The 26,889-nt window shown below is 45.6% G+C and overlaps 1 protein-coding gene across 1 annotated transcript; it reads left to right on the top strand.

Annotated features, from left to right (window-relative positions):
• Nucleotides 1–786: 786 nt before the first annotated feature.
• Nucleotides 787–24,967, top strand: LOC104276582 (inositol 1,4,5-trisphosphate receptor type 1; the record flags this gene model as incomplete). Its single annotated transcript, XM_009872958.1, has 21 exons — nt 787–981; nt 2,567–2,818; nt 3,992–4,133; nt 5,096–5,249; nt 5,588–5,775; nt 7,516–7,654; nt 9,112–9,170; nt 10,319–10,480; nt 10,579–10,749; nt 11,712–11,777; nt 12,613–12,750; nt 14,136–14,261; nt 14,717–14,917; nt 16,395–16,646; nt 17,193–17,318; nt 18,057–18,185; nt 20,439–20,465; nt 21,383–21,503; nt 22,118–22,302; nt 23,776–23,924; nt 24,856–24,967. Coding segments are annotated over 21 exons (3,094 nt in total), but the record flags the coding sequence as incomplete, so codon positions are not given.
• Between the last annotated feature and the right edge of the window lie 1,922 nt (nt 24,968–26,889).

The following is a 26,889-nucleotide window of genomic DNA, read 5'->3' on the forward strand; positions in this document are numbered from 1 at the left end:
GTCCCTTCCAACCCAAACCATTCTGTGATTCGATGACTCTGTCAGCTAGTATTTAAATCACAGATGGGTGAAAGTATTCTTACACATTCAGTCCTCGTCATGACTTTGTCAAGTCTGTATTTCCACCAGCACTTAAGTGCTTCATCACTTATTTTTTCTTGTCCTTGGGTATTTAATTTGTCTTTTTTTCAGATGTGTGAATTTCCTTTTTTTGCTGAAGAGCTAAAAGCCTCTAAAACCTTTCTAGTTTCAGCGGCTGATTTGTTTCTAGTTATTTCACCACGCAAGCAGAAAGTAGCTCTGATCCAGTCGACATTTATGTGGTACAGAACTAATCAATTCTTAGATTTATTTTTTTTTTATGAAATCCTGTTCTGGTCTGTTGAATGATCTTTGAACTGGTTATCCTGAAAAAGATGTTTTTGAAAGTCAGTTCGATGTGTCTTCAACTTTCTTGTTTCTTTATCTTCATCGACAGAATGGAGCTGAAATGTTTGTCTTTTTAAGGCTGAATGGAAAGCTTATAATCTAAATTCATAATAACCTAATACTTTTAATAATGAAACCCAAAGATTTTATGTAGTAAACTGCTGAAAGAGTAAGATAGTCTGCTTTTACTTTGCAGAGTTGAGGAATAAAATTTATGTTTTCTAAATGCAGGTGAGACTATAAAAGTAATTACTTCTGTATCACCAGTACATTTTAGCAAGTGTCTTAAAATAAATGTTCTGAAAGATCTGCGTGGGTCTTGGCAGTTTGTAATCTAACCTAACTTCCTTCTGGCAGGCTGGTCCTCTCTCGATTCGAGTTTGAAGAAGTGTCAAGTGGAGAAAATGCCTTAGAGGTCGGAGAGGATGAGGAAGAAGTGTGGTTGTTCTGGAGAGACAGCAACAAGGAAATCCGCAGTAAGAGCATCAGGGAGCTGGCTCAGGATGCGAAGGAGGGGCAGAAGGAAGATCGGGACGTGCTCAGCTACTACAGGTGAAGAGCAGGAGTTGGTGATGGAGTTCATCCAGGGCAAGGCTCTGGTTGATTTGGGAGGAAGGATGCTGGCTTTGTGGACAAAATAGCCATCAGAGAGCGGGGATGACGCCTCTGAAGCGAGCTCTGAAAGCACCAATTACCTGTGATGGGAAGTCCCAATTATCAGCATGAGCGAGTTTAAACTGTTTTTTTATAAAAAGTAGTCGAGGCTTAGAGCACGTTGAATTTGCACAGCACTGGTTTTCTGGTAAGTGAGCGTTAGGAGAGAGCCTGTGCGGTAACCGCGGAGGTTCCCTGTGTTCAGGGTAGCTGGGATGAACAACTGCTTGTGGGCAGAGCAGATGGCTTCGCTTTCGATTTTAAAGAAGTCGCTGCTGTTCTTTCTGCTTTCCAAATTTCTCTCTAAACTCTAAGCCCTTTGTGGGCCTGTGGCTCTCAGCAGCACTATTTTGTGTGGCTTAAGCTGCGCTTTTAGCGCTCCCTGACGTGAAGCGATGTTTCCAGATGACTTGACAAGACACCAAGTTCTTGGCGTAGCGGAAGATGAGGTTTCAGCCCAGACCAAATTCCAGCGTCTGGGTTATAAACTTCTGGGAGGAGTTTGACAGGCTCGATTGTGGTGATGCGCAAAGTAGGACTAGATTTTTTAAATTTTATTTTATTTTTAATAGCTGTCTTATTTTACATTTTCTTTTCCATGATTCTCATGGTAGACTTCCTAACGTATGTTTTTATTTGAGCCTGTCGCAGGGCTGAGCTCAAAAGGAGACCTCCTCTGTATATTTTAAAGACATGTATCTGCTTTCAAAATAGGTTTTCTTGCGCTTGTTTTTCATTAGAGCTGATAGTGTTAATTATTTTTAGTCTACATTACAGACTCGAATTTGCTTAAAACAAGAGTTTGGGATATGGTTTGGCCGAATTCCCATGAGGAGTGCTGAGAGCGAAAAGGCGTCCGCTCTCAATTAAATGTTCGTTTCTTTAGGAAATCTCAGAGTTCAGCACAAGCCTGTATGAATACTCACGGAGGTTGGACGCGGGGATTAGGACTAAAGGCAAATTATCAGTCAGTTGGATGTGCTTGCTTTTGGTTTATGGACAGAAAAACTTAGGAATGAAGTTTTTTCTCCACCAGTTCTTTGACTGAAGGGAGCAGAGCTCAGTTGTTTAATCAGGTACCTGATTTTTAATTGTTTGTAGTCCATCTCTGTTGTTGCCTCCTGTGGCTCCAGCATCAGTAAGAAGTGCTCAGTCTTTTACGGTATTTAGGCTGAGTTACCGTTTGTGTTCTTGGGATATTCTGGAGCTTTCATAAACAACAGTACTGAATTCGGTGTAAACTCTCAGGAAAATGTGATGACTCCTTTTATTCTATTTTTCCACTCAGTTACCTTTTACGGATGTTTGATAAGTACTTTATTCTTTCCGTATTAAGTATAGCTATATTACTGCAAAATACAGAATTCGTTCTGTTAATACATATAAGAGCACATCACTACTATACACAGGGGGACACTTCTGGAAATTAAAGTGTAAGTTGTTTATTTTGGGGGGTTTTGTGTGGGTTTTTTTTCTCCTGAAGATACCAGCTGAACCTCTTTGCTAGAATGTGCCTTGATCGACAGTACTTAGCCATAAATGAAATATCTGGCCAGCTGGATGTGGACCTCATTCTCCGTTGCATGTCCGACGAAAACTTGCCGTACGATCTGAGAGCGTCTTTCTGCCGCCTGATGCTTCACATGCACGTCGATCGTGACCCCCAAGAACAAGTGACACCCGTGAAATATGCTCGTCTCTGGTCTGAAATACCTTCTGAAATTGCTATCGATGAGTAAGTACTTGCTGGGATGGTGGCGGAAATGAAATTACATCACTCCTGATTTTTAAACCAAAGTCAGATCAGTCCTAAACTCGTGTTATTTATACTGTTTAAAAATAACTTTAAAAAATAATATTAAAAATATTCAAACCCTGGCGTTTCATTTGCCTGTAATGCTTGCTGAAGAGATCCTTCCTGGGAACAAAATAAACTTTCCGTATGTGCGTGGAGGAAGCGATGAGGTGGGGCTCTAGTAATGTGCTGGAGACAGCCGTGTCCCTTAACCTCCGACAGAAAACGCTCCGGCACAGTGGTGAAAACCCTGTGTAAAACCCCAGCTAGGCTGGAGATGGGATTTCTACTCAGTAGGTTTGTGTTTATAGTACAACTAATACAAAATTTATGGCACCTCAACCGTTCAGAACTCATTTTTTTCAGTTGGAGAAATGAACATTTAAAATTCATGTTAAATATTAAGAGTTTGAGTCTTGTCAGTATTACTAGTAGGGTTTAGCAGTTACTTGGATTTTCCCTTTCTTCCCTCCTTGCTGGTCTAGTTTTCTTTGCTGGGAATGATGCAGTAGGTCATACTCAACTTTAAGTGCCAAAATAGAAAACCAAATGGCTTCTGCTCTGGCAGAGGCCAAACATTGATATCTCATCAAGTGGGAAAACAAACTAGTTAGTGCGAGGGGGTGGGGATTTTCTTTTTCAAATTCCTTCTGCACCTGCTGAGAAACAAACCTAGAATTTGTATATTAAGAAAAATGAATGTCTGCTTTGCATATATATAGGTTTTATTCGGAGGAGAAATAGCATCCATGGTCAGCATCTGTAGACCACATCCATTCTCCTTAACCCTCTGTATAGCTTGTCATTGTTTCCACTAAAATAATAAGGGTGATTTTTTTATGTATTGGGGAAAAAAATATTTTTTTTTTTAATTTTCCTCAGATATTTTTAAATAGTGCAGAATGCGTGTATGGGATAAACCAGCAAAAGCCAGGAAATTCTCGTGTCAGCTTCCTGACTCCCTCATTTGGATAAATTATTTAACAGCCTTCAGCTTTTCTTAGATTTTGACAAACCAATGAAAAACTGTATCAGGGGGGAAAAAGAGCCCTGTGTATTTGCATGCTAAGTTTTGTGTTTTGTTTTGTTTTTTTGTTTTGTTCTCCTCTTCAGCTATGATAGCAGTGGAACTTCCAAAGATGAAATTAAGGAGAGATTTGCACAAACAATGGAATTTGTAGAGGAATATTTGAGAGATGTGGTGTGTCAGAGGTTCCCTTTCTCCGATAAAGAGAAAAATAAGCTCACTTTTGAGGTAGTTATCCCATTCTGATTTTATCCTTTTCTTTTTAATGGAATACTGGTACTTTTTTCGACACGAGGTAGATTGACAAGTGATTAGTGGGTGCTGAGCCTTTCCGCTGTGGTTCTTTCTCCCCATGCCAGCAACCCCACTGAAGTTTGTGAGTTTGCAATGATATAGTTCATGAAATCCCATTAAAGAACGTGAGCTAACATCATAGATTTGCAGCAGCCTTACTTACTTTTTGTGCTTTCCCTGTTACTGCAAAATCAAACTTCACTGGAAGAAACAGTCCTGAAAACTAAACGCTGTGTCTGCAGGCTGGGTCTGGTCTTGTCAGGGTTACTCATGGGTAGAACAATACAGTGTCCTGGGACTTACCTATTAAAATAGTCTGTCTGTAAATAAAATGTGGCAAATCCCTGCAATAGTTTTCCCTAACTGACCATTGCTTTAAGAAAAGATGTGATGGTTATTTAAAATAAATTACAGAAAGCATTTGAGGGAATGTATTTTAGATAATGGGCTACATGAAGTATCTGCACTGTGTGTGAAATTACTGTGTGGATCTTGAAGCAGTGCATGTGGAGGACTTGAGGGGAGACTCGATAACTTGGTAGCAGCAAGGTTTAGACGCGTGATCTTTTTCTTTGTAAGACAGAACCCTAAAAAACATCTGTATGTTCCCTCTCGTCGTGACCTATCTTTTCTGTAACGAGACAAGTATGTTATGACTTTGTAGCTGTAGAATATCAATTGCAGATACAGACCATTACTCCAGGCACTGCACTATTTGTAGGCAAGAGGAAAGCTTTCTGATAAAATGTAGAACCAGGCAGTTTTATGAAATATGAGGTATTGTGATAAGCATGCGACTCACAGCTAGGTTCATATCTTTTCACTGTGTTAAGATAACTTGATTGTGATAGGAAAATGTTTAGTATTAATCTGGCTTTCTATTATTATTTTGGTAGGTTGTTAACTTAGCCAGAAACCTGATCTATTTTGGTTTCTACAACTTCTGTGACCTCCTCAGACTAACCAAAATCCTCCTTGCTATATTAGACTGTGTGCACATCACTACCATCTTCCCTATTACCAAGATGGCAAAAGGCGAGGAAAGCAAAGGTAAGGCTGGAAAACCATTGGCGGAACAGGTTACTGTCTGGTAGTTCCTAGTTCACCTCAAAATGTTAGTGTGGGTTTGAGATCTTCTACTTCTTTCTGTCCATGGCTTGACTGTACAGCTGAGTAATGCCTGCGGGGAAAGAGGGAAGAGGGCTGGGGGGTTGCCGACGAGCTGCACTGCTTCTCTTGACTTCCATCTGCTCCAGAGATCTCAGTGTCCACCTGCCCGTGATTGATGTCGAGACACTTTCTCTCTGTAGGATGTGGAGGGTCCTTGCCCCGTTAATTCTGTCCTATTGCACCATCCTAACCGTACCTGTTTGCCTACCTCTCTGAAGGAAGCAATGTGATGAGGTCAATCCATGGAGTGGGCGAGCTCATGACCCAGGTGGTGCTCAGAGGAGGTGGGTTCTTGCCCATGACTCCTCTTGCTGCTGCTCCGGAGGGTAACGTGAAGCAGAGCGAACCAGAGAAAGAGGACATCCTGGTGATGGACACGAAGCTGAAGATCATTGAAATACTTCAGGTACCGGCAACGCAAATTAATGTAGCGCCTTGTGTTGTCTTTAGGCATCGATAGAGCTGCCTTTTCATTCCTTCCTGCCTTGTGCCTTTCTCTTCTGAACCAGACGGGGCGTTGCGAGGGTGGCTTTTTCAGGCAACTTGCATATGGCAATAATATGCCATTACTGAAACAATTCAGCAATTTATATCTGACTCGCTGGAGCAGAGAGCTCAGTTTCCACCTTCCCCTCTTAGTAATTTCTCCGAGTCTGCAGGGCCCATCTTATAAAGTGCCCCGAGGAAATGAGAGATACGTGAGACTCCTCGTACAGCCAGCAGCCTGAAATCGCTTTTATATGTGGGCATTTGCCAGCCTTGCCAGCTCTTCCATCTCCACCTGTCTTTCCTCACTTGTTCCCCGCTAAGTCTTTGGGACACGACGAGAAATTTTTCTTCCCTTTTCTGCAGCGCTCGTGCCTTGATCTAGATGTTACCACCAAATTACCGTGCTGAAATCCATCCTCTCTCCCGCAGTGTAGGAGTCCCTTTTCCGTTCTGTAGCCTCATGGGCAAGTTCACGGGGCCCAGAATGTGCTGCGACAGGCTCGTGGGCGAAAGCACGTGGAGCTGCGGGAGAGCCGTGGTTGTGCCTTCCCCCTGCCCCCGTGGGAGGCTCCGTGCAGAGCTGGGTTTGAGGTCCTGCCCTTCCCCGCAGCAGCAGATGCAGCGCTTCAGGGAGACTTGATTCGCTTCCTTCCACCATTGCTAATTTTAGTTAAAACCCAAACTTTTCTTATGGCCTGGCATGTGCGTTGGGATATTTTAGCATGCCACTATCCCCTCTCCCTATTACCACAGTCTGTTAAAATCGACGTCAAGCTTTTTTCCCTGAGAGAACTATGTCCTCTGCATCGTGCTTCTTTCCTCAAGAGGATGGAAGACCACGAGGCCAACGGGATGAAGTTCAACCAGACCCAGTGCAGGATCCTGCACTTTGGGTACAATAACCCCTGGCAGCGCCACCGACTGGGGGAGCAGTGACTGGGGAGCGCCCGGCAGAGAGGGACCTGGGAGTGCTGGGTGACAGCCGGCTGAACATGAGCCAGCAGGGTGCCCAGGTCTGAAACTGCCTCAGGGGAGGTTGGGGTTGGGTCTCAGGCAGCCCTTCCTCCCAGAGAGGGTGCTCAGGCCCTGGGATGCTCTGCCCAGGGCAGGGGGCAGTCACCGTCCCTGGCAGGATTTAAGGAGAGGCTGGATGTGGCACTTGGTGCCCTGCTCTGGCCCATGTGGGGATGGTGGGTCATGGGCTGGACTCTGTGATCTCAGAGGGCTTTGCCAGCCTCAACAATTCAGTGATTCTGTGACCAAGGAGAAGGTGGTCCCTGCCACGCCGGCGGTTTTGATGGAGCCTGGCTCCTGGCAGCTCGTGCTCGGCTTCCTCTGCCCCAGCGCCAGTCTGCTGGACTCCTGCTGCTTTCAGAATGGGGATAGAAATGCTGCTTTCCTTCCCTGGGGCTGAGGGTTAAGGAGGGATTGAAACTCTGCCAGAATCTTTTACTCACCAAGTATTCACTGAAATCACTGAAAAAAAATCACTTGATTCTGGAGATTTTTAAGAAAACGTTTGTGTACCTTTTCTCATTGAATTCCCGTCTTTACGGTGTTGATCTTGCATGTTGGTAGCACTGCCTTGCGTGTAAATTGTTCATGTGCTGCAAACAGGCAAGTTATTTCAATGTTTTCACCACTTCTCTATCATCAGTTCATTCTGAATGTGAGGTTGGACTACAGAATCTCCTGCCTACTTTGTATATTTAAACATGAATTTGACGAAAGCAATGCCCAGATGTCTGAATCGCCCACTGGAAGCAGTAATCAAGAAATGCCAGCTAACGTACCAGGTTAGTTATTTTGCAGAGAACGAGGGAAGACTCCTTTAATCTTGGAGGTGCTAATTGGAAAATCGGTTCACGTCCTTGCTTTGGCATATGAATGGTCCCACTGAAGCAGAGTTCCCTGCGAGGAGCAGGGAATCGCTTCCATATACCCAAAACAAAGGATTTACTTGTACTCTCTTCTACCAGTTTCCATGTGTTAAATGTAACCGAGAGCCTGAGATGCAGCCTTTAAAGAAAGTCTGCAATAAGTGCTGTCAGGTGTGGTCTGTCATCAACCTCAAATTAAATCTGGATGAGGAAGGGTCCCCGAAGCGATCTGATTCCCTTAATCTCTCCCCACCCTGTCCTGATGCCTCTACCCACCTGAACTTCTGTTTTCTGAAGGGTTTGTAGGAAGGCAAGGAAGGCATCTGGAGATGTCTGTACCTCAGTGCTGCTAGACAAGGGTGTGCAAGTCAGCTGTCGAGGAGCTTGTCATGTCCAGCGTTGTTCTTAATTGAAAGCAGGACAGCTGGTGGACTGGATGGAAGGGCTGTTGGCAACTGCTCTGTGGCTTTTCAGCAGAAAAAGTGGCCATGGTTAGGACCCGTGCAGCGTAGGAATAGCTGGACTTTATAAGTGTGGCTTATTAGACATCAAACAGTTTTTCTTCCTCGATTTGGGGACTGTATCTCGAGATGCAAAGGGGAAAGATAAGGAAAATGTGGTTTAGATGTGAAGTCTTCAAAGGGAGGAGACTGTTCCTTTTGATCTTGCTTCAAAGGGGATGTGTTTACTTTTTTTCTGGGTCTCCCTGTCCAGCAGCCCCCCGGGGTGCCAGGGCCTTCCAAAACAGGGCTGGCGGGGAGAGTGAGAGCTCTTTTTGCCAGCTGAACTTTAGAAGAAAGTTCATCCGTTTTTGGCAAGGACGTGAAATCCCCGTGCTCTCTTTCGGTTCCCCTCTGCAAATCTTTGGGAAATATTGAGAGCTCCGACACTGTTTTACCATTTCTCTGCTTTTATTTTGGAATATTGGTCATTGCCCACGTGATAATGCGTACCTTATGCTGAAAAACGCAAAGACCTTTTTGTCTGGTGAGCCATGGGGGTGTTGCTGTCATTGCTGAATTTATTACTTCAGAAATCCTCAAGGATGAAGTTTGGTGTTTCTTGTGAGTGGCCCCTCCGAATGACACCAGGTCCCATCAGTGTCCTGCAATCAAAAAAAAGACAAGAGAGGAGTAAGCCTGGATATTGCTGAAATGATTGTGCCATGTAATTTGTGAGCTGAGACCAGATTAATTTATTGTCTTCTGTTATCTTAGCAGGCTGCCTCAGTAATGTCTCAGTGTTCCCTTCGGCTTGTTATGACCCCCTTGCTTACACCTACCTCATCGCTTGAGGTTTAAAATGTTTTTAGGCTGCAAGAACATCTTTGGTGCAACTCTGATGTAACATGTTTGTCTCGCTTGTTTTCTCAGGAGCCCTAGATTTTGAGCATATTGAAGAACAAGCTGAGGGAATCTTCGGTGGAAGGAAAGTGTCTCTTCACTGGTGCTAATCAAGGGGGTGGCTGAGGAGCTGCCAGGCTGCAGCCCTCGGGACTCCTGAGGAGCGAGGAGTGCGGTTGGAAGTGAGGTGGTAACGGGGAAAAGGTTGGAAACAGCTGCCACAGCAACCAAGGAGTCATTTTTCTGAAGTGCCTTTGAATACAGCTCAAACTAGTGTCCATTTGGATTAAAAGCCACAAATAAGGGACATGGGGATATTTCAGCCAGGAGAATCTTCCCCACAAACAAAACCCTCCCGTGGTGAAAGCTGAGTTGAAGGATTAGTGCCTCTAAGTGCTGTAAAGTCTTACATGGAAATTTTGTGTAGGCAAGGACTGAAACTTCTACTGAGATTGATAGACATTTAGCCATTTTTATTTTTTTTTTTGTATAGTGCAGCCTTAAACTGCCCATACATGACAGAACAAACCAAGCTGTACGTTCCCTACCTGCCTTCTGGAGCAGCTTACGTCCTTGATGAAATCACAGGACAGCAAGTCAGTGACGGGCTCCCAAGTACCTGAGCTTGTCTGTAAGCTGCTCAGAGCTGCAGTTGTTTTACAGAAAACCTAAGATAACTGATTTCTTAAATGAAGGCAGAAGGGGAGAGAGAAATTCCCATGCAGAATTAATAACCAGAATTTTAAATGTCAGCATGCAAACTCTGCTGGAAGCAGAATATGGAAAAAATTCAGGGGATACCGATAAAAAAAGAAAATACAACCCAAGTTTCTCATGCACAGAAAAGAGGTGTGAGGGGAAGAGAGGGAAGAGAGGGATTTCAGGTGCTTGTCATAATTAGCACTGCAAGCTGGACACTGAGGTAGGGTTTCTACTGACCTATGTGAACAATAGGATAAGGCTGTCAATAGGGTCAAATATTTTGGCATAGTTTGGAAAAATCTAAGCTGGATAGTGAAAGCTGAATGGACTGTGATTAGTAAGATCCTGGAATAGCCTCCCTGCTAAGCAGGACGCCAAAAAGCCCTTGTGCGTCTGAAGATTGCACTTGATTTGATAAACTTCCCCTAGTTTAAAAGTAAGGGGAAAGGTTTTCTGCCCCTGCTGACCTGACCTAAGAACGTGCTGGGATGTTGTCTGACGTGCTAGTGAACTCCCACGCTCTGTTTTCAGTGAGGAGAACACGCCGCTGGATTTGGATGACCACGGCGGCAGAACGTTTCTCAGAGTTTTGTTGCATTTAACAATGCATGATTATCCTCCTCTGGTGTCCGGAGCCCTTCAGCTGCTCTTCCGGCACTTCAGTCAGAGACAAGAAGTCCTTCAAGCTTTTAAGCAGGTATGGGTGTGTATTAAGAGCGATATTCCTCATCTGAATGTGTATGTTGCAGCTGAAAACAATCCTTTTGTGCAACTAATGGGTTGTGTTCATGTAAGGTTCAACTGCTTGTTACCAGCCAAGATGTTGACAACTACAAGCAGATAAAACAGGATTTGGACCAGCTGAGGTCTATTGTGGAAAAATCGGAGCTGTGGGTGTACAAAGGCCAAGGTCCTGATGAGGCTATGGATGGAGTGCAAGGTGAAAACGAACACAAGAAGAAAGAGGTAATTGTGTTTGCACAAGTTCGTGTGTTAGTATTTTTTGAAGGCGTAACTGTTTCCAGAAATGTGACAAAACCCCACCATCATTCCAGAACACTGCACAGCCTGGGGAGGCTGTCTGCATTGCTTTTAGATTAAGGCAAGAATTAAGAGGAGAACTTGAGCTAGTTGGTGCCAGTTAGTCTCAGGTGGGAACTGCTCAGGATTGGCAGCTGGTGAGGTGTCACCTTTAGGCTCTGACAGAGCAGTTGGTTTGGGTTTGCTCTGGCTCTGGGGCTATGGCCTCTCAGCGCTGACAGATTGCGTGGGGCGTTGCGTGGTCAGAACTCCCTCAGCTCACGGAAGGGCTGAGCTGTGAACTGTTCAGGTGCTGTGTTTTGAATCGTGACACTACGTTTAAAAAAACGGATGAGGACAGGTCTTTATCTCCGATTGATAATACTGGACTTTCTTGGCATGCACATCTGCCTTAGAACTAATTAAACACCCAAAAGGTGTTTAATTTGCCATCACATAGAATTCTAAGTCTGGGTGAGGCAATTCAAGAAATAGTCCCTGGGTTATGGACATTTATTGGTGGAAGTAAAGTGATTTACTTGTTGCTTTCCTTGTGCATAGTGCTTCCGGGCATCTCGTGATATCTGTACAATGACAGTTTAGTAGTAGTGGAGAGAGGGAGGAAGGAATGCATTTTTTGGGGGGAGACTTGATTACACATACAATGACAAGCGAGGGAAAAGACAGGAGATTGCTATCTCTAAAATCACCCTGCCCTCACCTTATTTTATGTTACAGAGGTCAGTGTGACTTGACAGGATAATTATGTGTTTTTCTAAGAGTGTCAGAAAACTGAAGGATGACACTTCTTTCCCTGAAGAGAGCGAGCACTCTCCTGGAACTCTAATTCTAGCCTTTATGAAGACAGGAGTATAAGCTACTCATACATTGTCTGCTTTTTTCCTCAGGAAGGTCACAGCAAGTCCCAAAAGCCTGAAAGCACTAGCAGCTACAACTACCGTGTAGTCAAAGAGGTAAAACTTTTGCTTCTTGATAGTTAAATGGAAGTGAAAATGAGTAACGCAGCGCTGGAGAGCTGCAGTCAGAGGGAGGCACCCAGGAAAGTCTGAGTCACTCTTCCATTGTGGAAGCTATTTGCTGAGTAATAACTTATCCCAACATGAATGAGAAGCCAGGAATATAAGGACAACGTGTATTCTTTCCTTAAGAATGGATTAGTGAGAAACTCGACGTTTCGCTGCTGTTTCAATGGTAACACAATATTTTCATTGTTAAAGGCTACGAAGGAAGCAAGCAAGTGGAGAAACTATTTGCCCTGTCCCGAGTACCTTGCACTCGAAACCACCGTGCTGCTGAAATGCAGTTTAAAAAATACCAGGCACAGAGGCTGTGCTAGCGCGGGCATGGTGTGAGCTATTGGTGTTTCTGTGGCTCTGTCCTGCGGAGCCCCATGCTGGGTTCACTCGCTGTGGCTGAACTCTGCCGGAGTTGGAGATGCTGTGGGTGGCTCCCAGCCCAGTAAACTTCTTCCCCTCCCTGTGCTGAGCGGCACCAGGCTGCTGCGTCCTCTTGCCCCCTGCCACTCGAGCAGGCAGCAGGCGCTGTGCCTGCCTCCTGCCCACACAGTTCCCAGCACCTTTTGCTCCTTCTGCACCTCTTCTGGCCTCTCAGGAGCAACCAGGCCATAGCCTGGTCTTAGTTCCTCACCTCGAGCCCCCAAACCTGATTTGGCTGCCTAGGTCTGCGCAGATGTGGTTTTCACTGTTGCTGCTCTTCAGGAGCCACCCAAAGCATTGCTCTGAAATAACCCCCAGAATCTGAGCTCTAAAGCAAGTCTCCTTTCTCCAGATCCTGCTGCGACTCAGCAAGCTCTGCGTTCAGGAGAGCGCCTCGGTCAGGAAAAACCGAAAGCAGCAGCAGCGACTTCTGAGGAACATGGGAGCCCACGCGGTTGTGCTGGAGCTGCTGCAGATCCCCTATGAAAAGGTTGGGTTTCTGCACGGCTGTTGCCTTGCTTTGAATAACATTGATGGATGCTTAACTCCTTAACTTTCTACGTTTATATTGGATTCATAGAGGCTGTCTTATGTAGTCTCGGACTCTACGAAATATCCGTGCTTCAAAAATAGCTGCCTGCAAGTTGAGCTGTGTTGATGGTAGCAAGACCCTCCGTTATTGCTCCCAGGTAGCTCGAGGACAGTCCTCCTGCGAACGCTGAGGAAAATGAGGGTGCCTGGTCCCCCCTGGGATTTATCATCAGGTCTCCCCAGTAGTTAAGATACAGACCTCCCCCAGTGTCTAGTGTCCCAAACTCCCCCTTAGAAGTTAATAAATACCGACTGGCTCTCCAGGCGAGCTCTGCTGTTTGTAATTAGCCGTATCAGAGCGCCATGCACTGTCAGAGGTGAGGTTTGAAGCAAGCTTCGCTGGGTCACTGCTACAGTTTGAGCTTGCACCAGTTGGTGCTGATGAAACACACCCTGAGTTTGTCCCTTCGGCTGCTCATGAGCCACAGGTGACCTCTTTACATTTTCCTGATTGCTCTACTGTCCTCTGCTCCAAACTCTACAGGTTTCTGAGAAGCAGTAACTCTAGACAGTATCTTTGATTAATGTTAGCCAAGTCTCATGCTGTCTTGCTTCGTATTTTGCTAAAAAATCGGCAGCAAAAACACCCTCCGACACGGTTTATCGCCTTTTCCATCCATGTGAACGTCAGACAGGCAGTGTGGAAGGCGTTTCCCCCTTGTGATGATATGAAACCCCTTAAAAATAACTTATTTTCCTAACTGTGTTTTATACCATCAGTGGACTAGTGATCCACACTGATGTCAGAGGAAAGGCACCAATTCCTGAACTGTACTTGGAAGTATGCAAGTGGCGTGCGGATTCCAGTAAATACCAGTTGGGCTGAACTGCTGTAATAATAATAACTTTCCATCTCTTCTTTGCCATGAGCGACCTGTCTGTCGCTGCTGAAATGCGTTTCAGTGGAACATGGCAATTTTCCTGTGCAGCCTCAAGGTGATGATGTGTGGTTTGGCTGATGGACAGGGATGTTCAGAAGTATAAAAAGTGCCTAAAGCACGTTGCTGGCAGGCTTGGCCATGGAGAAAGCCATTTTAGAGAATAAACCGCTGTCATTTCTATTCTGTTTGCTTTTTTTTTTTTTTGTGATGATCTTTAAAACTGCAAAGCAGGCCAAACTCATCCCTGAGGTCTGTGAACTGGGTGGAGGTTTGTTTTTCTTTGGAGTGTGAGAGAGACGTGACAGTTCCCTTGCAGAGCTGGAGCTGCGGCTCATCCAGTACTCACCTGAACGTGAACCTTCAGATTCTTTGTAACCTCCTCTCGTTTGTCACGCGATCACAGGCTGAAGACACGAGGATGCAGGAGATAATGAAGCTCGCGCATGAGTTTTTACAGAACTTTTGTGCTGGGAACCAACAGAACCAGGCACTGCTGCACAAGCACATAAACCTGTTCCTTAACCCAGGGGTAAGAATCACCTCGTGGCATCGTTTTTTGGCTTTTCTGTTGGTTTGGGTTTTTTTCTAGCAAGGAAAGAGAGTGGATTGTCCTTGATGATTGCCTCTGGGCCTGTTCTGATGCAAGATTGGTTGAAGGGGGTTCGTGTTTTGTTTTCATTCTAAAGCCTTGAAAGTTGGCAAGATAGAAACATTCAGGTTGGAAAAGACCCTTGGGATCCTCAACTCCAACCCATGACCTGTTTGTTTAGGACCGTTTCAGCATAAAAAGTTCAAGAGGCCGAAGTGGGCTGAAAAATAGGCTTAGAAACGAGCCCTTGCGTTGAAAGATTCGGTCCTCAGAGATGTTCTTTTCAGTCCTACACCCTGCAGGAGTGTTGACTTTATCCTGACCTCTGCAAGGGTTTGGTGGTTTGTTTATTTCTAATTTTTTTTTTTCCCTCTTTCTTTCATCCCCTCGGTTAGATTCTGGAAGCGGTGACGATGCAGCACATTTTCATGAACAACTTCCAGCTTTGCAGCGAGATTAATGAACGTGTCGTTCAACACTTTGTCCACTGTATCGAGACGCACGGCAGGAATGTTCAGTACATAAAGTTCCTGCAGACAATTGTCAAGGCGGAAGGAAAATTCATTAAGAAATGCCAAGATATGGTAATGGCTGAGGTGAGAGCTGCAGAGATTTGCAAGGTCTGAACAGAAGTTTTCACATACCATTTGGTGAAAATGACAAATTGATCCTCTCACTTCTGGGACTGCCAAGAAGCTGACAGTTAGCTCTCACAATGCAAAAAGAGCATACAGCTACCAGAAAGCACAGACTTTCTTGTGACCGAAAGCTTTCGGAGCTCTTCACCCTCAGCGGTAACGAGCGGCCGGTCGTTAACGATACTCACAAGTTACTTCCCAGGCTTCTACCCAGCAGCATACCTGTGAGCTCATGAAGCAAGGGTGCTTTTCTCTAGCCAAATTGGCTAGAAGTCGTTTAATTTCAAGGTCACTAATGCAGAAGGAAATTCTTACCATGAAAGCATTTTGATGGGAATTTCTTATCGTACATGTTCAACTGTTTTAAGTGCTGAAGGTCAAAAAGGCTGATTCCTCAGAAATTCTGGGGTGTAGGTAACTGGGAAGTTGGGGTGTCAGGGTAGAAGGGAGAGGTAAAAGAAGGGCAAATAAATCCCTTCAAGTTGGATATCAAACGTGACCTGACGCTGCGTTTCCACAGGATTTTTATTGGCCTCCTCAGCAGGGGGAGCCCAAGGATCGGATTTGCCAAGCTCTGGCTTCTGCGGATCGATCTTACTAGACTGATGAAGGTCTTCCCTATTTTGTCGTTCTGTTCGAAAAGGGTTTCGTGACCTTCTCCAGTCGAGTTCGTGAGATGCTCAGCAACCAGCTTCCACGGGGGTCAGAGACCGCTGAGAAAAGGGAGTTCCCTTGCTGGGGGGTTACCATCTGCATTTTATGTAGCTCTTTGCCCCAAACCCTGTGCGAGGACAACCCCAGGTCCCTCCAGCTGCCTCTTTAGAAGTGCCCAGCCTGGAGCAGGTCTCAGTTTGTTCTCCTTCCCTCGAGTTACAGGAGGTCTGAACTGCTCTGAAAATGTGGCCATCTGGGTCTCAAATGGGAGGCTGATAGAAATCATTGGTGTGTGATCGAACGTGTCACTCGCCAGCCTTGGAAAATTGATGATGTTTGTTCAGAAGGGTTGGAATTAGTGAGCCCTTCAGTCCTCCCATCCAACATGCCCCCAGGGCATTTCTGTGACCAAAACGGTACGTCTGCAGCTCGCTGTGTTTTAAACAGTCAGCTGGGGCAATATACGTGAAATCAAAAAAGCACAATGGAAAGTCACACCAACTTCTTGGCACGACTTCTGTCTCAGCAGTCACTTGGGCTGACTTTGAAGTTCTTGAGCAGTTCGGAAGTGGTAAATTCTTCAGGAGAAAACGTCATACTCATGAAGGAGAACGCAAGAGGAATGCCCAGCTGACTTGGTGGGCTGCACTGCTTTTAAGTGTCTAAAGGATGGCTGATTGGGATTGGCACTGTCACGGTCAGCCCGCACGTTAGGGGGAGAGTGCTGCGGGGAGATGCGCGGGCTTTGATCTGCTGAAGGAATGTTTCTCTCTCTCGGTAGCTGGTGAACGCAGGAGAGGACGTCCTCGTGTTTTACAATGACAGAGCCTCCTTCCAGACTTTGGTGCAAATGATGAGATCGGAGAGGGATCGGATGGACGAGAACAGCCCGCTGATGTACCACATCCACTTGGTGGAACTGCTGGCTGTGTGCACAGAAGGCAAAAATGTCTACACAGAAATCAAATGCAACTCCCTCCTTCCTCTGGATGACATTGTTAGGGTAGTAACCCACGAGGATTGCATCCCCGAGGTGAGGGCTCCTTGCAGGCACTGGCCTAGGTGTGTTTGGAACGTGCTGGCTTTGGGTGGAAGGGATTCGGTGGTGCTGAGTTGAGCTCAGGAGCAGGGGTGGTGCAGGGGGACGGGAGGATCTGAGCTGCAAAACTGGATTCCTTCCCTGGTTCTGCTGTCGGCAACCCCAGTCAGGCTGGAGGTTAGCTAACGTAAATCCATTTATGCTCATTTCCTTGCCCTCGAAGTGGGGGTATGATGTTGCATTTGGTTGTTTTATAGGTTTCTTGAGGCCGGGAGGTTTCTGGAGTGCGCTGCTAAGCTTGGACAGATGGTTCTGCAGAACTGGGAATGATTATTACGCTGACGTTTTGTCTACAGTAATCCTGGTGGTTTTTATTGGATGATGCCTCGCTATTCATGGCATTAAATTTCACCAGTGCTTAAATAAAAGGGAGAAGTACAATTACAAATGATTTACAGAGCAGTTTTGATGTGGCATATTCATTCATACTACTGTTCAGCTTTCTATCTTGAACAGTATTTTTCTTTCCTCTACTTCTAGGTCAAAATTGCCTACATCAACTTCTTGAATCATTGTTATGTGGACACAGAAGTAGAAATGAAGGAGATTTACACCAGTAATCATATGTGGAAGCTATTTGAGAACTTCCTGGTTGACATCTGTCGGGTAACAATTTCTGTATCTTGGAACTGGATTTAAAAAGCTTAAATGAATCTATTTAGTATAGAGCAGTAAGAATAAGACGTAACAGTGCATCGAGGCACTAAGTACCCTGAATACCGTGTTCCTTCAAATTTTTATGGGCCGCCTTTTCCGAATGCCTGTGGATTTCATTAGTCATATTTCATGGAATGCATTAATATTTTCCTTAAAAAAATTTTAAACAACGACAAAACCAACAAAAAACTTGGAGAAGCCCCACACCCTGCTCCTTTGTCTGCTGCCTTTTTCAGTTCTGCCACCTGGCTTGCTTATCCTGGCCGGGACAAGTGAGCTCCTTCCCGAGCAATAGTTGACGTTTTCTGGCAGGTCAGAACAAATTTTTTCCAAGCTTGGCGTTTGTTTTGCTATATGGCTTTTTGCCTGGGATTCCAAGTATTTCCCCATATGAAAGCATTACACCTTAGTCCTCCCTACCCTGCTACTTGCTTTCCTCTAAGGTACGCTGTATTTTTATTTCCCCTTCCCTTCTGAACGCTCCATATGCCAACACATTAAAACAGCAACAGCGCTGGGCTTCTGCTTTTGTATGTGCTGGAAATCCAGAGATCCAAGTGTCATAAATATCGCCGTGGCAGGGGAATTGCTGGGACTAGAACAGTGTGAAATCAAGAATTCCAGTCTGTAACATTTTAACATACCTTGGCTGAGCTGCTTCTGACCTAAGAACGAATTGTCTTGCAGGCTTGTAACAACACCAGCGACAGAAAGCACGCCGACTCCATATTGGAGAAGTACGTTACCGAAATAGTGATGAGTATAGTCACCACGTTCTTCAGTTCCCCATTCTCTGATCAGAGCACTACTCTGCAGGTATGGAAACGGAGAGGGAGAGAAAAGTGAAAATAAGCTGCCAACACAACTGTATTCGTTCCGCTTTGGTTCCATTTAGCAGTTACAGACGTGTGTTCGTGAAGGGGCAGCAAATACGGATTCTTTGTGAGCAGGACGTTTCTTCAGCTGTGGAAGTGGAAAGATTTGTAGATCAGAGAGCAAAAGTTTTTTTTCTAGAGAAGCTGAAGTGTCACCCCACACAGGTTCTTTTGGAGAGAGTTTCTATTCCCAGGTGAGGAAAGGGCCAGTGCAAGTAGGGAAGTGTTTTCTATTGCAGCTGCATCTCATGACTCTGGGCAGCCTCAGAGTGCAGATGATGTGGGCAGGTGCAGGACAGCAAAGAAGCAATTTTGCTCCTCGATAGTTGGGTGTGCCAACTGTCCAGCAGTGGTAAAGCAGCAGCACAACAGTAAGGACTTTTCCAGAGTGCCATGAAGAAGCAAGATAAAGCTTTGGTGGCAAGCTTTCCAGGCAGGGGGAGAGTGTTGCGTTACTGAGAGCGCAAAGGGAGTTGCTTAAAGGAAGCGTATTTTTATAGGAAGATCCTAGTTTCCTTTAAAAAAATCAAAAAATCCCAATGCTCTAGTGTGTTTCATCAAGCCAAGTCATTTTTGTCTTGTTTAAAAGTTGGGGAAGTGGGGAATAGAAGCTTGGAACATCTGAGGTGTCAGAAGGTAGAGATTTCCACTGCAGAACACCAGTGTCAGGACATCGCCCCAATATTAGTAATGCAGCACAGAAATACCATCGCTCTTCTCTTCATGAATAACTTTTTGGGAGGAGTGTGGGTGGGGTGGTCAGGTGCCTGGCAGGTCTGTCAGAAGTTGCAGTGTTGGTGGTTGTTGAAACTTGATGCAGCCTCATCACGCCCCAGGCAGCTGTTGGCTGTGCAAAGCCCAGGTTTGTGATGGAATGCAACTGGCACCAGGTTAGGAGGCATCTGGTGCCCGAAAGTGGCCGTAAAGGGCATCTGGCAGTTGGACTCGCCCAGGTCTGAGCAGACCAGCAGTTGGTTTGCCCCTCATATGACTCGAGTATGTCAGCCACTGTTGCGATATGTCAGCCTCGACACTAGAAATGAGAAATGGAGATGAAGTTAGCCTTGTCCCCTGGGGCGCTGCCCTTTTCTCTTCCCCCTGCACTGTGTACCTTGGCTGTCGTCCTTTTAATTGTCATCTCTGAGCACAGAGCGTTTGAACACACTTCCTTACCATCGCATTTTACCCATCTGCTAATTTTATGTCAGCAGTTTTTCTTCAGTTTCTCGATCTCTCTGGTCTATCAGGATGAAGTAAGTTATTTCACCTCTCTCTTACCATCTCAGCTGATGGCTCTGTCTTTGTCTCACCCGAGATTCATCTTTCCTCTACATCTCTTGAGTTAAAAGCTGTTTCTCTTCTGTCAAGGCTCTTGCCCATAACTGGGGACTGTCCCACCTGAGGAGGACAGCCTGTTGGACCCAGCTGTCCTGCATCACTTCTCCGGGTGGGATTCTTCCTTCCCATGTGAGATGCTGCAGGACAGCCTGCAGCTGCTGCTCCCTCACCTCCTGCCCTGTCTCCATGGGTCAGTGATGATTCCCACTCCCCTTCACGTCCTTTCTGCTGCACCTTCTTCCCATGCTCTTCTTGTCTCATGCTCTTTCATGTTGTGGCTTGTTCGACTTAAATTGTACCAGCCTTGCTCATTCAAGGAACACCTTGTACATCTGTCATGCAGTTCAAATAATATAAAATTGGGAGAGGTTGTGTCTTCCCAAGGAACAACTGTCCAAAACTTTTCCTCTTTAACGAGCGCTTTTCCGCCTGTTTGCCTCCTAAGGGTGCTGCAGCCCAAGGCTTTCCTTCACAAGAGTAGTTGGAGGCATGTGGAACGTGGAGTAAAGTTCTCGTTTGATTTATTGACCTAGTTTAAGCAAATGAAACGCCTTTGAAGCTTTTTAAGGCTGAAAAGTTGTTAAACACGAACTGGAAGGTGGGTGGCTTAAACCCAGAAAGTGCAGGTATTTTTGGTGCCCTTGGAGAAGTGCTACTGTCTGCCATGATTTCGGTGTTTGGCTTGTTTCTGGAAAGGGTCATAGCTGTTTGCCTCTTAGTACTTTTTTTGGTTCTCGAATTTCAATTCTCCTTTTGTACGTTTCATAACGGTGTTATCTGATGAATTGATCTAATAGAGCTAATTATCTAATAGATTTGGCTTTTTTCTCTAACTCCACTTTTCTCTTACAAACAGGCATTAATCTTGACCAGAATAAATGAGGTATTGTGTCACTGGTTCCTAAGTCTCGTGGGCTTTGCACTGTGGTGTAGTTCACTTAGCTGATAGAAACACTGAGTAGCGAGTAGGCACGGGGACAGGGGGTATTCCCTCTCGATGTAGGTTCATTTGAAATATTTAAAATACTCAAATATTTGAAATACTCTTTCCTCTACAGGTAAATGAATTATTCTGCTAAGTAATTACTGTAAAAAACTGAACAGGGAGTTTTGGTCACTGTTGTTGGGAAGTTGCAGAGATGAAAGAGCAGAGCTGGTGTGCGTTGGAGTAGCTTCACCTGCCTGTAGTGGGAGATCGCCTGGTGAAACACGGGGCTGAAACCCACGCCTTAATTTTGGCTGCCCTATAGCAGCTGTAGTGTTACCACTAACTGCTCCCTGTGTTGTAAATAATGCACACGCAGCTGGTTTCTCCAGTAAATTAGATACCAGCTAATATAATGCTTGAAATGATGAGTTTTCAACTCTGGAGCTGTGCTGTCCTCAAGCCAAGTCCCATTTACCTGTGGTCTATTGAGTCAGCTCCTGGTCAACGTTAAGAGAACAACAGTCTCTGTGCTGGGTTTGCTGATAACTCTGATTACATACATGAAGATGACTGCTTATTTCCTCTGCTTAGTCAAGCTTCAATTACTGAGCCTTTATGCTTTAGAAGCTATTAAATGTTTCCCTTCCAGTGTTCGTTCCCACCCTTCCCATTCAGTCGCTGATGGGGCGGTAGATACTCCGTCCGCGACGTGAAGTTGCCTGGCGAGTGGATGCAGAGCATTTAGAAATGACTGGTGTGTGGAGAACCACAGCTGGAGCTGGTGTTGCCTCAAGGTGATGCCCATACATCTTGATATGGCATGATGAGTCTGATATTTTTTATTTTTTCTTTTCTTCAACCTTGCGTTCCAGACTCGCCAGCCTGTGTTCGTGCAGTTGCTGCAAGGCGTGTTCCGGGTGTACCACTGCAACTGGCTAATGCCGAGCCAAAAGGCATCGGTGGAAAGCTGCATTCGGGTCCTCTCAGATGTAGGTAAGGAATGGGTGGAATCGGAACTAACCGCTGCCAACGTGGTGATCTGGTATTTGCTGCTTAGATGTCATCTTTCCAAAAAAAAGAATTGCCGGTTCCTTCCCACAGGTGCCGCTTGCAGACGCCTCGAAGCTGAGGCACAGAGTGAAGCGAGAGTTGCACAAATGTGTTGTCGTGGTTGAGCAATTGGCGTTGTCACTCCAACCTGAAGTGCTTTCTCCCTTTAACCTCAAAACTCTCTGCAACCCTGTTGTTCTGCAGTGGGGAAACAGTTTTGTGCCACTCCTACCAGTAATTTGCTGTACTTTTAGTAGCGAGAAGAGTAATTTGCACTGGATATTGAGGCCAAATTCTGCATGTGAGTGTTAGTGGGAGTTGTTGGGAGTGCGTGTGGGCAGACAGATTCATACTGCCGTGCTTTAAAGACAGTAAACAGCTCTGAGGTCTGAAAGCCTTTAACCCAGAGGTCTGACCCGTTACGCAGTGACCGGGCGTTGCGTTGTTTAAAATGCACACGAAGGAGATCGTAGAAGGAATCGCAGGCGGACGTTGTCTTGTTCTTGCATCGGTTGCAATATATAGGCTGGAAGAGTCCGTTCTCTTGTTTCCTGCAGCAAAAAGCCGAGCAATTGCAATTCCCGTGGACTTGGACAGCCAGGTCAACAATCTCTTCCTGAAATCTCATAACATCGTTCAGAAGACCGCGATGAACTGGCGAATGACTGCGAGGAATGCTGCCCGCAGAGACTCGGTGCTCGCTGCCTCCAGGGATTATCGAAACATAATTGAAAGATTACAGGTGACTCCAGAGCCACCCCTTCCTCCTCTGATAAGCACTTGCTAGCATGGCGATACAAAAGGAGGAATTTACTAAGTAGAAAGACGTTCGGGGATTAACTAGTCAAAATGCCACGTGATGATAATCGAGTTAGCTGATGCTGAATATAATGATACTGTGATACCGTGTATCAAACCAAATGTAAACCATTGCATCAAGACAAGTAACGGAACGTGCACAGCTAATGGGTATAGAAGTAATCGTTCGGGAGATCAGAGAATCATAGTATGTTAGGGGTTGGAAGGGACCTCTAGAGATGCTGATATTTGAAACTAGTGATACTTGACATATTCTTGTTCTGCCGTCGGTAATATTTCTTTGACAAAGGAGGACTTTCATCATCACAGACTTCCAGACTCCTCCAGTGCTTTGCTCCTTGTACACCAAAACTCTTGGTACAATGAAAGGTGCCGCAGCCCTGCCTGGAAACGGCTGCAGAGCTTGAAAGAAAGGGACATATCGATTCCCTGTGAACCAGCTGCAGCCACCTCGTTTCCCTGAAACAAAGCGTGTGCGTTCCCCATACTGGTTTTGCAAAAAAGATTGTTTAAACATTAACACGTCATGTTAGAACTGGGGACTGATGTGTTGTAGCTGTATTCTGTGTTCAGATGTGTAGACAGTTCGATAAGGCCTTTTTAGTATCAACTGAAATTCATCATCTTGAGTGATACCTTTATTCTTTGAAGACTCATTCTCTGGTCAAAAGCAGTTTTCTTGTAGTTCTAACTAGCTTTGTGAAACTTATATAAAAACACTGTCCAGCCTAGTCTCATTGAAGTAGCTTCTCCCTTTTTATCCATTGCGGTCTGTCCACTTCAAACTGATTCAACTTCCTCTCTGCCTTCAGAGGTATCTCAGTATTTTCTGCTTGTTTAATTTTCAGGATAAATGTGGTTTCATTTTTAAGGTACCTGCAGCTTTCCAAAGATTGAGGAAAAGGGAGAAGAATTTTATTTTTGTATAATTTTAACAGTAGTACTTTTTTGTCAATTTGTGTAGGCATAAACAGCCTGATCGTTATCGCAGAGTTTCAGGGCAGCTGCGAATCTGCATTTTTCTTTTTCTCCTGTATCAACCTACAAAGCTGAAGAGGGTAGGCTACTAAGCAATGCAAGAGACTGCTGGAAATCAGGGCTTCCCTTTAGGAGAAGAAATAAAACTGAGAGTCTTACCTCTCCAAACACTGAGGTCTTTAATCTAGTTTATCCAGGCAGGACAGACCTAAGTCTGAGCAACCTGGTCTAGTGGGGGATGTCCCTGCCCATGGCAGGGGGGTTGGAACTAGATGATCTTTCAGGTCCCTTCCAACCCAGACAATTCTATGATTCTATGAAGTGTCCTGTTCCTCTTTTGCGGTTTGTAAAATCAATGGGTGCGCAGATTTCGGTGTATTTAATGTTTGTTTAAAATCTTGACACGGTTATATTCCAGGACATCGTATCGGCTTTAGAGGATCGCCTACGCCCTCTTGTCCAGGCTGAGCTGTCGGTGCTGGTCGATGTGCTTCACCGGCCGGAGCTGCTCTTCCCGGAGAACACCGATGCGAGGAGGAAATGTGAAAGCGGGGGATTCATTTGCAAGTGAGTTGTCTTGAAGCCTGGCTTGTGGAGAGAAGATTTGTTAGGTTTCGCTTTTCCCTAGTTCCCAAGTTCTGTCGTACTCTGTGGAACGGTGCCCTCTTGCCCAGCAGAGTATTTCAAGGTGTGGGAAATGCAATTTTTTTTTTCTTTACGCTAAGGCTTAAAAATTTCTGACTTTGCAGGATAGAAGTGTCATAAACAGTTGTATAAACAAGCAAAAAAAATAGGAGTTAATCCCTGTTATTATGTCCCTGGCTTCAATCCTGGTAACATTTGCAACGTGCTTCATCTTGAAGCCGTGAGTGCTGGGCAAGTATGTCAGAACCGGTGGTCACCGTGTGCGGCACCCAGTGCAGAAGCCCTCCACGTTTAGGCAGAAGGAAAGAGGAAGATGACAAAGCCATTTAGAGGGCAATGCAGAGCAGAGTCTGGCTCCTTGAATCACCTGAAGGGGTGAATTACAGGGAGAGTTTTATGAAAACTAAATACTGGAGTAACAAACAAATCTTGGGTATGGTGGATTTCTAATAGCGCTCTCCCAGGTTCTCAGTATGTTTTTTTATGTAGTTTGTGGAATCGTTTCCTTTCTTACTGTTAAGTGCTTGTCCTGGAGGACCAGCAAGCCCTAAATCCTGCAGCCCCTTCCCCTGACTCCTTTCTGCCTGCAGTCTCAGGGGTGTTACCTGGCTGTCCTCCTGCCGGGGGGGATGCGCCTCCCTCCGCAGCTTCACCAAAGCCCTTGGGCACTGGTTAAACGTTGCTCAGGAGACAATATTCCCAAGATGGTTGTATAATGGTATGGTAAAACTTGTTTGCAGCCTAAACCAATTAAGAAAGATAGCTACGTATATCTTATCCCATCTTTAGAATATTAATACTAAAACGAGCTGTGATTGATTGCTGGTTGTTTTGTTGTGGGTTTTTTTTTTAGGTTAATAAAGCATACTAAACAGCTGCTGGAGGAGAATGAGGAGAAACTATGTATTAAAGTATTGCAGACGCTCAGGGAAATGATGACCAAAGATAGAGGCTATGGAGAAAAGGTAATGTAACTTACGGTTCGTCGTTCTCTGTTTAAATGTGAATTTCAGCATTGAGCAAAGGGCCTCTTTCACGCTGTGTCTTCTGTGTGTAAGCACTTCTGTACTGGGTCAGGAACAGAAAATTTCTGGTCAACTCGTAGCTTCAAATTTAATTTGAAAGATAAACCTGTTTCTGTTGCTCTTTTACTTTAGACTGGTAAGTTTAAGTCTAATTTGTGCACTTGCTGGCACTGTAAAAATACCTAATTTCGTTACTTCTTTATGAAGGATATAACCTCTTTATCTGCTTTCTGGGTCTAGGTGACTCTTCACACAACCTTGCAACGAGAGAATGTTTTGTAGTTTAATTTTAATTTATATACATCCAAGCCATCATCTTGTTGTGAATTACAGATGGAAACTGGACACCCACCTATGTTTGTGTTGGTTTTTTTTCTTTCCCTTTCCTACATACAACCCCTTTGTCTTGTTGAGAATGTTTTTGTGTAGGTACACACCTATTCTCTGTTTGCATCGGAGGAGTCAGAATGTGCCGGTATGTTTTTATATCTAGACATCCCCACAGTCAGTCTCAAAATCCTAATTTATCTCGTACGTTTTTGAGCGATCTGGGTTGTTTCCATGCTACACGGTGGGTGCACAGTGATGCACCCTCCCCGTGAATGGGCTCCTGAGCAACCGAGAGCGGGCAGCTGGCACCGGGGGAAGCCAAAAAAGGAAGGATGCTCACTGCAACTGGGAGCCCGTGCCCAGGAGCAGATGGTGTCTCGTGTCCAGTTCCCACTTGCCGTAGGGTTTAGAGTTATTACGCAGCGCTAGATTCACAGCACAAAGAAGCAAAAAACTTCAGAGGGCAGACAGTTTTGTGATAGTGATAATGGTTTATGGCTGTAGCTATAGCTGCAGCTGCAAGCGAGGGAGATGCTCCGGAGGCAGAGGAACCTGCAGCATCGCTCGGCCGGCCGGCTGGCATGTGGCTCGTGACCTCTGCTTCGGCTAGCCTGGCTGCAGACAGGGAGGACGTGGGAGAAGGACGTGGTGCTCTGTTGCCAGCCCAGCCAGAGGCAGGGACCCGGAGGAGGGCGACCAGATGGAGCGAGGAGGGCGTGTGAGCGTACACGTGCGCGCTCTCAGCCCAGCACACCTGGCCAGGCAGGCGGCAGCGTCCTGAGTGAGCGGGAGACTCCTTGGAAAATGCCCCAAGGGTAGGGAATGGCTGGTGCTGTGCCCCCTGCCCTGCCAGGGAACGCTCTGCCCACGAGCTGTCAGAGGGCCAGCCCGGCTCCTGCTGCTGCTTCGCTCCTGCCATCCTGCCGAGGGCACTTGTGCTTGCTTTGCAGCAGCAGTTTTCTTGAATAAAGTCATCAGCTTTGGGAGAATGCCCTGATCAGCTGCAGCACGTTGTACGTGGGGTGGGAAGGGCAGCTGGGTGGTCAGGAAGGGGCAGCAGCTGTGGGTTTCAGCTTAATTTCAGCATGTTGTCCTGCCCAAGTGGCAGGACCATGTGCTGGGTCGTAACAGCGCAGGACAAAGCCCTGTGGAGACCTTCTGTCCTCTGCTCAAGGTCCTTTACTGAGCCGCCTGTGAGACAGTACAGTGCTGATCTGGAAGGGGACTGGTTGTAGCCTGCAGAACTCAGTTTCCTCCTGCAAAAGGGAGCTGGGCTTAGGTGATCCTCTGTAATGGGTGCAGAGCGCTGATATTTCCCATTGCCCAGCGCTGGGGATGCAAAAGATTAAGTGTAATCATAGCTTTAGTTTTACCCTTTGATAGAATGTCAGTGTGCATTCCCCAGTTGAAAACAGCCAAGAGAGACTGTCCAAGGTCACCTTGAGTAATAGAAAGTGTGGATGACATACTACACAGCAGCAAAACCCAAATGAGAGCTTTGAGGTTTTGTTCTTTTATAAATGCAGTATGCC

Source organism: Apaloderma vittatum, unplaced genomic scaffold (genome assembly GCF_000703405.1).
Source record: "Apaloderma vittatum isolate BGI_N311 unplaced genomic scaffold, ASM70340v1 scaffold7267, whole genome shotgun sequence".
Lineage (NCBI taxonomy): Eukaryota > Metazoa > Chordata > Aves > Trogoniformes > Trogonidae > Apaloderma > Apaloderma vittatum.